This window comes from Pristiophorus japonicus, chromosome 6 (assembly GCF_044704955.1).
Source record: "Pristiophorus japonicus isolate sPriJap1 chromosome 6, sPriJap1.hap1, whole genome shotgun sequence".
NCBI classification, from domain to species: Eukaryota; Metazoa; Chordata; class Chondrichthyes; family Pristiophoridae; genus Pristiophorus; species Pristiophorus japonicus.
Genome location: NC_091982.1, coordinates 240,929,904 through 240,947,543, shown reverse-complemented (window position 1 = coordinate 240,947,543; position 17,640 = coordinate 240,929,904). Strand labels below are relative to the sequence as shown.

Sequence of the window (17,640 nt, the reverse complement as noted above, 5' to 3'; positions counted from 1 at the left end):
AGTTAGATGAAGTCCTTACTACTAGGGGGATCAAGGGGTATGGCGAGAAAGCAGGAATGGGATACTGAAGTTGCATGTTCAGCCATGAACTCATTGAATGGCGGTGCAGGCTAGAAGGGCCGAATGGCCTACTCCTGCACCTATTTTCTATGTTTCTATGTTTCTATCTCTCGCAGTGGTCGGTCAATCTTCACCGCCCAGTACCGCTGGGGCGGAGTGCTGGCAATGTTGGTCTGGGTAGTCCTGAGCGTTGCGTCAGCGGAGTGCGACGAACGGTCTGCTCTGGCGGTGCAGGGGAAGTTGTCTGGTACTCGGGACTTTTCGGGTCCCGAGTTCTGCGCACACGCGCTCTTCCATCAACCTCCATTCCCGCGCCCCCACCCCCCCCCAGCTGAGAACACCAGTTCGGAACCAGAGACTACCAACGTCGGATCACAGGTAAGTGTCTGCAGGTATATTTAGATTTTTAATTGTTTTGTGCAGTGTTTTTGATTTATTTATAATACTTACATTGTTATTTATTTATTTTTGCGTTTTTCGGTGGGGGAAGATTACATCTCTGGGGGAGGGATTAGATCTTGGGGAGGGAGATTAGATTTCTGGCGGGTAGATCTCTCTGCGGGGGGAGGACTAAATCACTGGGGTGATTAGATCTCTCTGGGGGGTTAAATCTCTGGGGGGGTAGATCTCTCTGCGGGGGGCTGGAGGATTGATCGCAGGGGGGATTAGATTTCCCTCGGAGGGATTAGATCTTGGTGAGGGGGGTTAGAACTCTGGGGGAGGACTAGATCACTGGGGGGATTAGATCTCCCTGGGGGGGTTAGATCTCTAGGGGGATTAGATCTCTAGGGGGGTTAGATCTCTTTGTGGGGGGGGGGAGGAGGACTAAATCTCTGGAGGGGGTGGATTTTTTCTCTGGGGGGGATTAGATCTCTCTGGGGTGGGGGGAGGACTATAAATCGCTGGGGGTAGGAATAGATCACTGGGGAGATTAGATCGCTCGGGGGATTAGAGATCTCTGGGGGGGAGGACTAGATCGCTGGGGGGATTAGATATCGCTGAGAGGGGAGCACCTTTGTAGTTTACACTCCGCCGACATACTGCCGGCATAAAAGCATCTTTTTTCAAACTGTGTGCAGCTCCAGTGGTATGATGGCGGTATGCTACCAATGTTTGACTTTTGGGCGGTCTGTACGATGCTCCATGTGGACGGACGGTGTGCATACCGCCTGGCGGTATGTCGCTGATGAATTTCCCACCGGGCGGTACGTGGGTGGTATGTAGTTATTTTTTGATCAATTTTGCAACTTGGGGCGATATGTCGGCGGTCCCCAGGCGGTATGCAGTGATATGTCCACCAATTTCAGGCCCATTATATGTAATGAACAACAGTAGCAATATAGCGGCGATCTATATTACATTAAAGGTCTTGCTTCTAACATTTCCAACAAGCGTAACATTTATTTCTATGATACTCTTCTGTCACTCTTTGTCAGTCATGCTTGTTCCACCATGCTTTGCTGATTGGCTCAAAATAAAGCAGCAACGAATCAATGCTAACTTATTAAAGGCTTATGAAAACAACTAATCATGAAAAAACAGTAAGCAAAGCAAAGGGAGATAAAACAAAATAACAACTCAAAGCCAAAGAAATCCAAGCCCTTTCATCTGCCGTTTTTTCTCAGAAGTGAATAATTCTGATATCCAAAATAGACATTTTAAGCAAAACAAAAACTTCAAAAAATTACATGTTTCAACAACAACAAAACTTGTATTTAATTTTGCCTTTAACGTAGTGAAATGTCCCAAGGTGCTTCACAACAGTATTATGAGATTTCAAAAATTGACACCGAGCCACATAAGGTGAAATTAGGGCAGGTGACCAAATACTTGGTCAAAGAGCTTATGGTTTAATGAGCATCTTGAAGGAGGAAAGAGAGGTAGAGGTGGAGAGGTTTAGGGAGGGAGTTCTAGAGCTTAGGGCCTAGGCAACTGAAGGCACGGCCACCAATCAGAATAACATTCCATTAAATTAACCCACAGAATTGTCTTTTGAGTACTTTAATGCCTTCATTAACATTTTTTTAATAATGAAAGCAGGCTGTCCCTGCAAGTCTGTCCCTGCAATTAACTAAATGCTTCAGTGTAGACAGTTCAGAAGTGTATCATTTCCCAGCATTTATCAGGTCGATTCTCCCACTGTACAACTTGAAGTCTTCCCATGACGTGACAACTTGTATTTATGTAGAATCATAGGCCCCCATATTGGTGGCCTTACGGCCCATTGCCGCCTGCTTCCAGTGACTGCCGCCGAGTTTTCCTCTCGCTCCCAGTTTCCACGTGGGTTGGTGCGGGCGGGAGGGGAGAGCAGGCCAGAAACCACCCGCTGACGTCCCCTGGCAGCCAAGTAGCATAAATGGGCTCCCGTCCGCCAAACTGCCAGATTGGTGCGAGCGGGAGTCGGCAGGAGTCAGCACCAGCAGGGGAAGGACCATTGCATGGAGGCTATTCTAACCCCGATGGTAGATATGAAGACCTGCAAAAGAAGGCTAGTGAAAATCTTTAAAAAAAAAATTTTTTTACAACGACTAACCTAGATGGGGTCTCCTGAAGGTGTTCCGGTGATTTTTTTTTTGTGATGTTTTTACTTTTCAGGTTTTCCACCCTCCCTGGGCCCGACTCCATCCTCGGCAGCACTTGGGCGGCAAGTTTCTTTGCTGCCGAGATTGAGAGCTCCCGCCTGCTGCCGCCCAGATTGACGGCGTAAGCCATTATTTTGCCACCGGTCAGTACTGCAACCTCTTTTAGAGGAATCTTTCAGGCAAAGTACCGCCCGGTCTTCGGCGGCCATTGGCAGTCCTTTGGGCAGCAAATGGGCGGGCCTTGCAGCTCATGAAAACCAGGGCCATAGAATCTTACAGCACAGAATGACGCCATCCGGCCCATTGAGCCAATGCCGAGTCTTTGAACGAGCTGTCCAATCAGTCCCACTCCACTGCTCGTTCCCCACAACACTGGAATTATCTCCCCTTCAAGTATTTATCCAATTCAGTTTTGAATGTTACTGTTGAACCTGCTCCCACCGCCCTTTCAGGCAGTGCATTCCAGATCATGACAACTCACTGTAAAAAAAAAATTCCACCTTTAATGCAGAAAAACTTCCGAACAGAGGTGCAATAAAGCAAGAATGGAGACCAAGCCAAAGAAGATGTTAGGAGTGATGACCCAAAATTTGGTCAACGAGGTGAGGCCGCTTTCTCACGTGGACATAAAAGATCCCATGGCACCATTTTGAAAAAGAGCAGTGGCGCTCTCCCCGGTGTCCAGGCCAATATTTATCCCACAACCAACATCACTAAAAACTGAATATCTGATCATTACAAATTTGCTGTTTGTGGGAGCTGCTGTGTAAAAATTGGCTGCCACATTTCCTACATTACAACAGTGACTACACTGCCATGGAACATAGGAACAGAAGGAGGCCATTCAGCCCCTCGAGCCTGTTCCACCATTCAATTAGATCTGATCTGCAGCTCAAGTACTTCATTGGGTGTAAAGTGCATTGGGACATCCTGAGATTGTGAAAGGCACTTTATAAATGCATGTCTTTCCTTATTGCCAGCTGTGGCTCAATGGGTAGCACACTTGCTGTGGGAGCTTGCTGTGCGCAAACTATATAAATCCAAGTCTTTATTTCAACAAGGGTTGCTACTGTCCTTAATGTAATTCAATCGACTGTATCCACGCTGCACAAGCGTCACCCTAGAAGTATTAACATAAGGTAATGCATATTGCATACGTAAATGGACAAAGTGCACCTGTGCTCTAGTGCTTTCCTTTGATCAGCATAGCTCTTTGAAACCAAGTCTGGTGTGGAGGTAACTATAGCAGCCTCGGGATGATACTTTAGTGAGCTTTTCCTGAAGATGCAGATTGAGTTAAATCTGCACAACACGTGCAATAGTAAACAGCTAGCGAAGAGGGGGGAAGAATTCTGATTTCCTGGTTCGGGATTATATGCAGATCGAGCGATGACGGTACTTGGGCGCGTCACCTCGCCGCCCGCTCTATTCTCAGCAAACGTGTGTGCTTCATGAAGCCTTCTTCACAAGGCACGTACACTTCTCTCTCTCTGCCTCGACCATTGTTAAGCTCCCTTTTGAAAGAAAAATAGCAGGTTGTTCAGAACCTAATTCATCAGCAGTAAGGGGGTGATACAGCTAAGTGGAGGAAAGTGGTCTCAAAGAGTATGGATCAATGCACTGAGGTCCAAACTCAAAGTACAAGACAAAGCAACTGGAAGCATAGCAGGATTTCAGCACCACGAGGAGGGAACAGCGACCTGCGCTTCCGGAGAGGAGGGTGAGCAGGTAAAGGAACGGATGACCTGTCCAACATCTGCTCCATGGGCATTCAGCCAGGACATCTGATACGGGCAACTCGAGGCACGGCAGACAAATTAAAGTGCCTGCAACTGCTTTCGTCTGCGAGATAATTGTCACTTCGCTTCTGCCAGTCCAGGAGAGCCATGTCTGAGACCCCGGTCATTTGGCCCATGAACAGGACCTACTCGGCCGGCGATGATGCCCAGATGACGGGTCCCACCATGGACACTCAGGTCGGGGGCAGATCGCTGAATGTCTTTTTGTTCTGTCTCACGCTGGTCTGCACGCTGCTCATCCTGCTGGGCAGTGTGTACTCGCTGGTCTGCCTGCTGAAGACAAGGAACAAGAATTCGCTGGTGATCATCGTCGCCTCGTTTTCCGCAGATGACCTTCTCTACGTGGTGGCCCTGTCCATGTTCCTGTCCATGCAGTGGGCCAGCGAGGGGCTGCCCAGCTCCCTGTGCACCGCCTCGGCCGTCCTCTACTTGCTCCAAGGGGTCTGCAGCGCCCTCAAGTCCTCCTTGATCGTCTTCTATAACTATTACACGAGCAAGCGACCCGGGCTTCACAAGGGCAGCCAGATATCCCTCTCCATGACCTGGCTCCTGGCGATTCTTTGGGTCATCAGTCTGCTAGTGAGCCTCCTGCCCGTCTTTGGGTGGGGCACTTTCACCCCAACACCTTGGGGGTGCCTTGCCGATCATAGAAGCTCTTATGTGGCGTTTCTCTTCGGGTTATACACCCTGTGTCTCATAGTCCTCATCACCTTCTCCGTCCCCCTCACTTACAAACTGCTTTGCTCCGACGGGCAGCAACTCAGACACTTCTATCCCAATTATCACGAAGTGACCGATGGCCCGGCTCCGGCGAGCAACCTCTCCCCTTTGGAGGACCCCGTCGACAGAACTTTAAGGTGCTTCCAGACCGACAGAAACTGGAGCTCCGATATCAAGGCTAGGTCTGAAATTCCTCATTCATCGCATTGCAAAAGCGGCGGCTTCAAGCACACGAACCCAACCGTAGTCTTCGCTCAAAAGCGCTTCTCCTTGATTTTAGCTATGACCAAGATTGTCTTGTGGCTGCCTCTGATGGTAAGTGAAATGATCTAAATATATCTAGCCAACCCTAAAGTATAAAAGTTAAACCGTTTTGCCTCAAACTGCTCTTTCTGGGGATAAACCATTGCGATGGGTTTAATTCAACAACCTGGTTAAAAGCAGAAATAGATTGCACAGTAGTCTGCGGCGAGCGTTCGGATTGTGTGATACAAAGGGGCCGATTGAATTCATGTGCAACTTACCGTAAAACCTCGAACCTGCTGCATACTTCACTGTGACAAACCGGTACCCAAAGCAACTCCAGTACATCTCGCAACTCTCATCTCTTATTCCCCAAACTGTGCAGGAACACCAACTGCAAACCGGAGGCTTTCCTGTTTAAAGGGAGTGAGAAATGTGCACTGGGACATCTTGGCTGCCGGGCACCCCAATCATTCGGTGTTTCAGTCCCCATGTTCAATACTTCCTGAATTACAAAGTGCCTTTGTTCAAATTCAGGCACCACATCAGAACAGCACTTTAACATCAAGGAACTTGCAGTTTGCAACAACAAAAAAACAAAATAATGTAAGCAAATTCATATATGGGCTGTATTTTCCGGTCCTTTGCGCTACGGGTTTCGCCCCTGGAGTGGGGTGGACAGGAGATCTCATAGAGATATACAAAATTCTGACGGGATTGGACAGGTTAGATGCAGGAAGAATGTTCCCGATGTTGGGAAAGTCCAGAACCAGGGGTCATAAGGATAAGGGCTAAGCCATTTAGGACCGAGATGAGAAGAAACTTTTTTACTCAGAGAGTTGTGAACCTGTGGAATTCTCTACCGCAGAAAGTTGTTGAGGCCAGTTCGTTAGATATATTCAAAAAGGAGTTAGGTGTGGCCCTTACGGCTAAAGGGATCAAGGGGTATGGAGAGAAAACAGAAATGGGGTACTAAAGTTGCATGATCAGCTATGATCATATTGAATGGTGGTGCAGGCTCGAAGGGCCGAATGGCCTACTCCTGCACCTACTTTCTATGTTTCTATGTGAAAGGCAGCGCTGAGGTTTCCAGCGCGTAGCCGCGATCCTCCGGTCGGGTTTTGCGATGGCGCTGAGCAGCACCGCCGAGAAGAGCTGCACCGGGTGTGCAATATCTCTGGTTGCGACATCGGCGCGAGTTTTGAGTGTTGCCCGACCCATCTGCCTGGAAGTGCACCTGCAATAACCGTCTGGGAAATCAGAGTGGTCCCAGGATGTGGGCGGTGGAGAGGAAGGTAATGGGCTCCAAAAGTAAGTGCGAGTGTTATTTGTTTTATATGTTTGTGTGATTTGTGTTGCGTTGGCATGGGCAATGTTTTAGGAATGTTTTTGTGTTTTTTGAGGTTCTCTCCAACCCCCCGGCTTCTCTCGGAGTGTTCCCGGCCCGGCTCTTCAGCTCGGGAGTTTCCCATCCCAGCACCAAGAGAGGTGTACAGTGCCTCCCTAAGTGCTGCTCCCCCTGACGCAGGGCCCAGACGCCCATACTTACATACTGAGGTGAAAACTATTCCTGCCCGCTAACATCCCCCCACCCCACCACCACCACCGCCATTATCGCCTCGAAAACAGAAATGCTGAAAATCCAGCGCTAGACAGCACTTTGCTATACAGTTCTTTGTATAGCTATTTTTACTCTATCAAAAATTTCATAATTTTGATCACCTCTGTTAAGCTTCCCCTTAACCTTCTCTGCTCTAAGGAGAACAAACTCAGCCTCTCTAGTCTCTCCACATAACAAAAGTTCCTCATACCTGGTACCATTCTGGAAAATCTCCTCCGCATACTTCCCAAGGCCTTGACATGGAAACATAGAAACATAGAAAATAGGTGCAGGAGTAGGCCATTAGGCTCTTCGAGCCTGCACCACCATTCAATAAGATCATGGCTGATCATTCACCTCAGTACCCCTTTCCTGCTTTCTCTCCATACCCCTTGATCCCTTTAGCCGTAAGGGCCATATCTAACTCCCTTTTGAATATATCTAACGAATTGGCCTCAATAACTTTCTGCGGTAGAGAATTCCACAGGTTAACAACTCTCTGAGTGAAGAAGTTTCTCCTCGACTCGGTCCTAAGTAGTTTTGTATGAGCCGTTAAACTGGGGCCCTCTCAGGTGGACATAAAAGATCCCATAGCACTATTTTGAAGAAGAGCAGGGGAGTTATCTCCAGTGTCCTGGCTAAATATTTATCCCTCAATGAACATAACAAAAACAGTTTATCTGGTCATTATCACATTGCTGTTTGTGGGAGCTTGCTTGTGCGCAAATTAGATGTTGCATTTCCCACATTCCAACAGTGACTACTCTTCAAAAATACTTAATTGGCTGTAAAGTGCTTTGAGATGTCCAGTGTTGTGAAAGGCGCTATATAAATGTAAGTCTTTCATTCTTTTTTTAAACTTGAATTGCAACACTAACATCCTTCTCTATTTTACCTAAAAGTGAGCAAAGATTCTATCTTCGATGGCTGTGATGTGTATTCATGTTTGAGAGATTTATGATTTCATGGTTGCATTGTGTGGCTGGATGACCACTTGACTGTTGCCTGTGTTTCACAGATACAACTGCTCGTCCATCATGTTACCAAACTTGAGAATGTGCCCTTCGAGTCTCTGGGTTTTGTCCTGACCTTGCTGGCAGCTGCTGTAACACCAGTGTTTGTTCTCTCTGAGCGATGGATTCATCTGCCATGTGGCTGCATCATCAACTGCAGAAAGAGTGTGTACACAGTCGCCTCAGAGCCAGCCAGGGGTAAGAGAGGTTCTATAATACGCCTGACATGCATACAGTCAGCACGTGCCCAGGAACCAATGCATGTGATGTTTGGGACAGTTACAACTAGGAGACTTTGATTCAGAACAAGTGTGAATCTCCCATACATTATCTATGATATGAAAACTTCTTATTAAGATTAATGCAGTTGATTGTTAATGCAACAGCATCCTAGATACGATTGATAACTACCAGTGCAACTAGCACTTACAAAGCACCTTCAAAATAGTTAAAGGTACCAGGGTATTTTTACAGAGGGGTCTCTAACATCTAGAAAGAGTTTGGAGGAGGGTTGAAGGGGTGATTGAATGTACAGTTGAAGAAGTGGGTCTTAGGACAGTCCTTATCCTTTTAATTCAACACAGGCTTGTGGACTCAAGAAACAGAGAGTCGTTTGATCAATAATCTTTATTTATCAAATCAATACAAAACCAACGTTTGCAGGACTAATGATATTGTTACCTTGATATCACAAGTAATAAACTCATTGGGGATTCGTGAGCTAACCCCGCTGACCACTCATGGTAATCAAGACCAATAAATCAAATAAGGAATTCAGGACAATCTTCTTTACCCAGAGAGTGGTGAGAATGTGGAATTCGCTACCACAGGAAGTGGTTGAATAGCAAATAGCACAGATGCATTTAAGGGGAAGCTGGATAAACACATGAGGGAGAAAAGAATAGAAGGATATGCTGATAGGGTTAGATGAAGTAGGGTGGGAGGGGGCTCATGTGGACATACATGTCGGCATAGACCAGTTGGGCCGAATGGACTGTTTCTGTGCTGTACATTCTATGTAATTAGCATTCCTGCAATTTCCCAGCATGTTCCACCTTTTATACTGTTCAGTACATAAGGTTAACATGGGGTTAGTATGTAAGCACACCCATAGTATAGAAGATTAATGTGTAAGCATACGAGCTGTATGTAATGAAAGTACGTAGGCATGCCAGCGTTCAGATAAATCATTTCCATCCTGTTGCACATGCACATTGCGGCTCTGTCTGGTTATTATTCTCCAGACACGTTACACATTTGAGCTGTCAGATTGGCCTTGGGGGCAGGGGAGGGGGGAGGGCAGCCCTTCCTTATCCCTCAGGACATTTCTCACACTCAAGCATTAGTCATCACCGTTTCTAGACATGTTGGCACCTATCCTCGTTTAACCTTCAGTGCAAGCCTTTCTACTCACAGTATTCTCGCTCCTACATTCTCTCTGTCTGGGGCTGGATTTGAGCCTGTTAACCCTATAACCACTACTGCTTAGTAATATGTCACCTAATAGTGGGCATCCGAGAGTTTCTCCTTTTAAAGTGGGGAGAGATGTGATGAGGGAAAGGGGTTTAAGGAAGGGAATTCCAGTGTGCTGGGGTTAGATTACACAAGGCGGCACCAATGGTCTAACTATAGACAACTCCCGTCAGAAGAGTAGAGTCTGTGACCCAAGAGTAGAGTCTGTGACCAAGAGGTTGAGGAGGTGGGAGGTTGAGGTAGTGAAGCCAGGGAGGCATTTATAAGCAAGGATGAAGATAAGTGGCTGGAATTTCCTGGAGTGGGGCATCTCATGGTAGCCCCCGTTAGTTAGACATTTTCCTGCACCCTTCAGCTCAAAATAATTTTGCCCTGGAAGTGTGAGCTGATAAGGATGCAACAAGTGCAACGGGGCATCTAGGACCTTGATGAACAATAGGACCAACAGTCTATTTCCTTAACCAATGAGATTTAAGGATTGAGAAAGAATCAGCCCAGGAACTCAGGAAGAGGTGCAAATTAGAGTGGGTGAATTCAATGTCAAATCAAGTACAGACAGAGAAATAAAGAGAGGAATGAAAGATTGGATTAAGAGAGAGAGGGAAAAAAAGATAGAAAGGAAAAGGAAACAATATAATTAAAACCATTAAATTTGACATTTTAAAAACCTCTAACAACAATTCACTGCCTGTAGAAATGAGACTCCACAATTTAATTGTTCACTCTCTGGGCCAGAGAGGTTGATTGACAGTTATTTTCAACAATCACATTGTTAAATGGGTATTTATAGTGTAAATTACTAGACAAACTTTCTGCAGTGAGTTTAATGGGCAATTAATGTGCAAATGCAACATCTTCATGAGGAGGTTGAAGACAATTTCCACAAAGCTAATGCCGAAAAACGCAAATCGTCCAGCAACTTGCGATGATTCACAACATCTGGGGTGTGTCTTCCCCACCACAAGTTGCTGGATGATTTATGCATTAATAACACTGAATGTAGTTCAGATGCTGTTATTTTTTCATCAAATTCCGGCACTCCATTTTCTTTGGCTTGGCACAATTGATCAGCCTTAATTCTAATGTACAAAGCCATGTGGAGAGTAATGGTTTATCCACACTTCACTATTGCAGTACCTGCATATATTGGCTCAAAACTTGTAGTGGCAGCGCAATAAACGGCGCCTGCTGCTAGTTGGACTGGTCTTTGACCGCTTGGTTGCTGTGATATTTTGCATTGCAAGTTGTTGAAAGTGCGAGATGGAGATGCTATACAGGGCATCTGGGATCTGAGCGAACAGGTCAAGCAACTGCGTATCTCCTTAACCAAATCAGATTTAATGATTGTGAAATGAACACTGCAAGGACTGAGAAGAAAGTGTAAGTAAGAGCGGTGAATTCAATGTCAAATCAGGTACAGGAAGAGAAATTACGATTCGATTAAGAGAGAGAGAAAAAAGAGACAGAAAGAAAAAGTTTTTAAAAATTACATTTGTTTTTAAATCTCCAACAAAAATTAAAACTTGAAGGAATGAAATTCCACACTTGTAAAAGTTTATTTTCAGTGCCAGAAAGGTTAACTGGCAGTAATTAACACTTATCACGTTGTTAAAAGGGTACTTAGACTTGAAATGACTTGTCTTAACTTTCTGTGATGAGTTTACTTCGTGTCTACAGTACAAGTACAGGAACTTCACGCTGCTCAATGGATTGGAATGGGAGGCAGACAGCGAGGTGCTGTTTTCGTGAAGCTATCTTTTCATGAAGCATCTCCACCAGCAACTCGTGGATTTTTGCATTTAACCGCCTGCAGTTGCTATACCATTTGTGCACAAATAACAGAGGGCACCATTAGCCTCACCATTATTTTGGCAGCGAATTTTGGGCCAAAAAATTGCACTTGTCTTTCATTCAAGTATTTGACATGGCTATATTTAAAAATATCGCAGGAAAATTATACAGCTGACTTGACCCTGCACCTCTCTCCACGAAGCTGAAAGATCATCATCACAATTCAGCAAATCGCTTCTTCAGACTGCAAGCATGAATGCAGATTTATTCGCAATTTGCAACTAATCCAAACCCAGATGGACCATGGTAATCCAAATTTCACTCCATTGTGAGGCCACATTCGAAAGGAAATTACTTCTTCCTGACTAATGGCTTTTAATCAGGCTTGCAGTTGAGGCTGGAGGTGGAAAGGACCTGGGAAGTCCACCCTATTATGATACATACTCAGAGCCTGAAAATTGCACAGTCCCCGGATAGATTATACACTTAGCAATGTTATCGCTCGTATGCAAAGGCCATCTCCTAAAAATCCATTTACCTAACAACCGTGTGCAGTTTCAGACAATTTGCTTTGAAGTGGGCACATTATCAAAAGAGAATTGCTTCCTGAAGAGATATTTTGTTCACAGCAGTCAGGATGACTGGGCAATGAGCAAACATTAAAAGTCACTGTTAGGCAACACGGGTCGTGTTTCATGAAGGGAATGCTTCTATCCCATTTGCTACTCTTGCAAATTATTCCAAATTAAAAATATTTTCCTTCAAAGCTTTTGCATTTTTTTACCAAAATGTAGAGAGATCAACACAAGTCATCAGCTGTTAGAGCCAAGCTGTGAGGTGAAGCAACAATGGCAATACGAAACAGAAACAATTCTACAGATGCCAAAACCTAGAAAGGACTGAAATCTGATTTTAAAAACCTGTCACCATGAATAAGATAAATGACTCATGAGAAATGATATTGGGCTCAAAATAAAAATCCACTGGTCATCATACGTAGCAAGATCATAAAGATTTCCTCTGCTCACTATTCCCAGCAAGCCCATAAGCATTATATTATTCAAAAGGTAAGAACATAAGAATTAAGAGCTGGAGTAGGCCATGCGGCCCATCCAGTCTGCTACGCCATTCAATAAGACCATGGCTGATCTTCGACCTCAACTCCACTTTTCCGCCCGATCCCCATATCCCTTAATTCTCCATGAATCATAGAATAGAATAGAATCATAGAATGGTTACAGCACAGAAGGAGGTAATTCAGCCCGTCAAGCCTGTGCTGGTTCTGTGCAAGAGCACTTCACCGAGTCCCACTCCCTCGCCCTTTCCCCGTCGCCCTGCAAATTTTATTCCTTCGAGTACTTATCCAATTCTCTTTTGAAAGCCACGATTGAGTCTGCCTCCACCACCCTCTCAGGCAGTGCATTCCAGATCCTAATCACTCGCTGCGTAAAAAAGTTTTTCCTCATGTCCCCTTTTGTGCTTTTGCAATCACCTTAAATCTGTGTCCGCTGGTTCTCGACCCTTCAGCCAATGGGAACAGTTTCCCTCTAGACCCCCTCATGATTTTGAACACCTCTATCAAATCTCTTCTCAACCTTCCTTGCTCTACGGAGAACCACCCCAGCTTCTCCAGTCTATCCATGTAACTGAAGTCCCCCATCCCTGGAATCATTCTTCTAAATCTTTTCTACACCGTCTCTAAGGCCTTCGCATCCTTTCTAAAATGCGGTGCCCAGAATTGGACACAATGCTCCAGTTGAAGCCGAACCAGTGTTTTATAAAGGTTCATCATAACTTCCTTGCTTTTGTGCTCTATGCCTCTATTTATGAAGCCCAGGATCCCGCATGCATATTTAAACCACTTTCTCAACCTGCCCTGCCACCTTCAATAATTGATGCACATATACCCCCAGATCTCTCTGTTCATACACCCTCTTTAGTAGTATCCCCTTTAGTTTATACTCTACCAAACACGGATTACCTGGTCATTAATTATGGTGATAACTCAGTGGGTATTGCAGCGTAGCAATCAGTATCAGCATTCAGCACCGGTCGGAGATTGAACCTAGCACCTTGGTGGCCTGCATGGCTCAACTACTCACTGGATGTGCTCAATTAGGCATCAATTTAGTTTACTTATTGGCCCAGATTTTTCTGCCAAAATAACGTTGTGTTTAATGGCGCTCAGTGTTACTAAATTGTAAATTGTGCAGCGACTTGTGGCGAGGAAGGGGTACCCTGTGAGTTGCGAATCACCCGCCACAAGTTGCTGGACGATTTGATCCACTCTGCTGTTAGCCTCGCAAAATTGGCAGCTCACCTTCAACCTCCCATGAGTTTCAAGAAGTTGCTGCATTTGCAAATAACTTGCCAATTAAACATGTCGCAGTAATTTAAGGCTGCTGCTTAACAGTGTAAGTACCTTTTGATGAAGATATTTATGTTGCTGCAATGCCACCCAATCTCAGAAATAATTGAAACTATGCGGTCTCTTTCCCACAGGTAGTAAATTACTGTTGAAGATTTTTGAAATTTAAAATGTAACATTTTTTTTAAATCTTGCTTTCTCTTTCTGTTTCTTTTTCTCTCTTTTAATCTCTCTATTTATTTTGCTTTCTGTACCTGATTGACTCTAATTCGCCTTCTTTTCATCTGCATCATCGCTCTGTTTACTTCTCAATCCTTAAATCTCATTGGTTAAGAAGGTAGACTGCTGGTCCCCTCTAAGGTTCCAGATTCCCTGTTGCCCATGCCACTCTGTTATCAGCTCGCACTTCCAGCAGCTTGCAGGGCAAAACAATTTTGAACTGAATATTGCAGGAAAAAGTCTAAATAATGGTGCTCACCGCAAGACGTCCTGCTCCAGCAAAATCTGAGCCATTGTTATGCAGTGGATGTGCTGAGCAGTGTGCCTTAGTTAAGAGGCAATAAATATGGACATGACTTATTTCTTTACTGAGGGATTCCCTGGGAATATGTACTCAGTATTCATAAGGCATGAAATATGCTATACCAATGCAATGCGCAGTGCAGTAAAACCTGAAATCGTCAGTAGTTTACAAGACATAAGAACATAAGAAATAAGAGTAGGATTAGGCCATTCGGTGATCATGACTGAGTTCTACCTCAACTCCACTTTCCCGCATTATCCCCATATCCCTTGATTCCCTTAATATCCAAAAAATCTATCAATCTCCATCTTGAATATACTCAATGACTGAGCCTCCATAGCCCTCTGGGGTAGAGAATTCCAAAGATTCATCGCCTCCTGAGTGAAGAAATTCCTCCCCATCTCAGTCCTAAATGGCCAACCCCTTATTGTGAGACTGTGACCCCTGGTTCTAGACTCCCCAGCCAGGGAAAACATCCTCCCTGCACCCACCCTGTCAAGCCCTGTAAGAGTTTTGTATCATGGACATGGTACAATAACACTTCATAGAAACATAGAAAATAGGTGCAGGAGTAGGCCATTTGGCCCTTCAAGCCTGCACCACCATTCAATATGATCATGGCTGATCAATCACCTCAGTACCCCTTTCCCGCTTTCTCTCCATACCCCTTGATCCCTTTAGCCGTAAGGGCCACATCTAACTCCCTCTTGAATATAGCCAATGAACTGGCATCAACGACTCTCTGCGGTAGGGAATTCCACAGGTTAACAACTCTCTGAGTGAAGAAGTTTCTCCTCATCTCAGTCCTAAATGGCCTATCCCTTATCCTAAGACTGTGTCCCCTGGTTCTGGACTTCCCCAACATCGGGAACAGTCTTCCCGTATCTAACCTGTCCCGTCCCGTCAGAATCTTATACATTTCTATGAAATCCCCTCTCATCCTTATAAACTCCAATGTATAAAGGCCCAGTTGATCCAGTCTCTCCTCTTATGTCAGTCCAGCCATCCCTGGAATCAGTCTGGTGAACCTTCGCTGCACTCCCTCAATAGCAAGAACGTCCTTCCTCAGATTAGGAGACCAAAACTGAACACAATATTCCAGGTGAGGCCTCACCAAGGCCCTGTACAATTGCAGTAAGACCTCCCTGCTCCTATACTCAAATCCCCTAGCTATGAAGGCCAACATGACATTTGCCTTCTTCACCACCTGCTATACCTGCATGCTAACTTTCAATGACTGATGAACCATGACACCCAGGTCTCGTTGCACCTCCCCTTTTCCTAATCTGCCGCCATTCAGATAATATTCTGCCTTCGTGTTTTTGCCACCAAAGTGGATAACCTCACATTTATCCACATTATACTGCATCTGCCATGCATTTGCCCACTCTCCTAACCTGTCCAAATCACCCTGCAGCCTCGTAGCATCCTCCTCACAGCTCACACCGCCACCCAGTTTAGTGTCATCTGCAAACTTGGAGATATTACCCTCAATTCCTTCATCCAAATCATTAATGTATATTGTGAAAAGCTGGGGTCCCAGTACTGAGCCCTGCGGTACTCCACTACTTACTGCCTCTCATTCCAAAAAGGACCCATTTATCCCGACTCTCTGCTTCCTGCCTGCCAACCAATTCTCTATCCACACCAGTATATTACCCCCAATACCATGTGCCTTGTTCTTGTACACCAATCTCTCAAAGGCCTTTTGAAAGTCCAAATACACCACATCCACTGGTTCTCCCTTGTCCACTCTACTAGTTAAATCCTCAAAAATTTCCAGAAGTTTGGTCAAGCATGATTTCCCTTTCATAAATCCATGCTGACTTGGACTGATCCTGTCACCGCTTTCCAAATGCACTGCTATTTCATCCTTAATAATAGATTCCAACATTTTCCCCACTACTGATTTCAGGCTAACCGGTCTATAATTACCCATTTTCTCTCTCCCTCCTTTTTTAAAAAGTGGGGTTACATTAACTATCCTCCAGTCCATAGGAACTGATCCAGAGTCAATAGACTGTTGCAAAATGATTACCAATGCATCCACTATTTCTAGAGCCACCTTCTTAAGTACGCTGGGATGCAGACAATCAGACCCTGGGGATTTATCGGCCTTCAATCCCATCAATTTCCCCAACACAATTTCACGCCTAATAAGGATATCCTTCAGTTCCTCCTTCTCACTAGACCCTCGGTCCCCTAGTACATCCGGAAGGTCATTTGTTTCTTCCTTTGTGAAGACAGAATCAAGGTATTTGTTCAATTGGTCTGCCATTTCTTTTTTCCACATTATTAATTCACCTGAGTCCGACTGCAAGGGACCTACGTTTGTGTTCACCAATCTTTTTCTCTTCACATATGTATAGAAGCTTTTGCAGTCAGTTTTTATGTCCCTGGCAAGCTTCCTCTCATACTCTATTTTCCCCCTCTAATTAAACCCTTTGTCCTCCTCTGCTGAATTCTAAATTTCTCCCAGTCCTCAGTTTTGCTGCTTTTTCTGGCCAATTTATATGCCTCTTCCTTGGATCTAACACTATCCTTAATGTCCCTTGTTAGCCACGGTTGAGCCACCTTCCCGATTTTATTTTTACTCCAGACAGGGATGTACAACTGTTGAAGTTCATCCATGTGATCTATAAATGTTTGCCATTGCCTATCCACCGTCAACCCTTTAAGTATCATTTGCCAGTCTATTCTAGTCAATTCACGCCTCATGCCATCGAAGTTAGCTTTCCTTAAGTTTAGGATCCGAGTTTCTGAATTAACTGTGTCACTCTCAATCTTCGACCATATTATGCTCACTCTTCCCCAAGGGGCCTCGCACAACAAGATTACTAATTAGTCCCTTCTCATTACACATCACCCAGTCTAGGATGGCCAGCTCTCTAGTTGGTTCCTCCACATATCGGTCAAGAAAACCATCCCTAATACACTCCAGGAAATCTTCCTCTACTGCATTGCTACCAGTTTGGTTAGCCCAATCTATATGTAAATTAAAGTTGCCCATGATAACTGCTGTACCTTTGTTGCACACATATCCCTTATTTCTTGTTTTATGCTTTCCCCAACCTCACTACTACTGTTTGGTGGCCTGTACACAACTCCCACCAGCATTTTCTGCCCTTTGGTATTCCGCAGCTCCACCCATACCGATTCCACATCATCCAAGCCAATGTCCTTCCTTACTATTGCATTAATTTCTTCTTTGACCAGCAACGCCACCCTGCCTCCTTTTCCTCTCTGTCTATCCTTCCTAAATGCTGAATACCCCTGGATGTTGAGTTCCCAGCCTTGGTCACCATGGAGCCATGTCTCTGTGATGGCAATTACATTGTATCCATTAACTGCTATCTGCGCAGTTAATTCGTTCACCTTATTCCGAATACTCCTCGCATTGAGGCACAGAGCCTTCAGGCTTGTCTTTTTAACATACCTTGCCCCTTTAGAATTTTGCTGTAATGTGGC

The 17,640-nt window shown here is 45.0% G+C and overlaps 1 protein-coding gene across 1 annotated transcript in view; it reads left to right on the top strand.

The window, feature by feature from the left end:
* The first annotated feature begins 225 nt into the window (after positions 1-225).
* The window catches only part of LOC139266273 (probable G-protein coupled receptor 149), a 45,889-nt gene continuing 28,474 nt past the window's right edge, over positions 226-17,640 (top strand). Inside the window, exons 1-3 of the mRNA XM_070884101.1 lie at positions 226-438; positions 4,517-5,476; positions 8,023-8,215. Coding sequence (XP_070740202.1) covers positions 226-438; positions 4,517-5,476; positions 8,023-8,215 — 1,366 coding nt within the window. The remainder of the gene's footprint in view (positions 439-4,516; positions 5,477-8,022; positions 8,216-17,640) is intronic.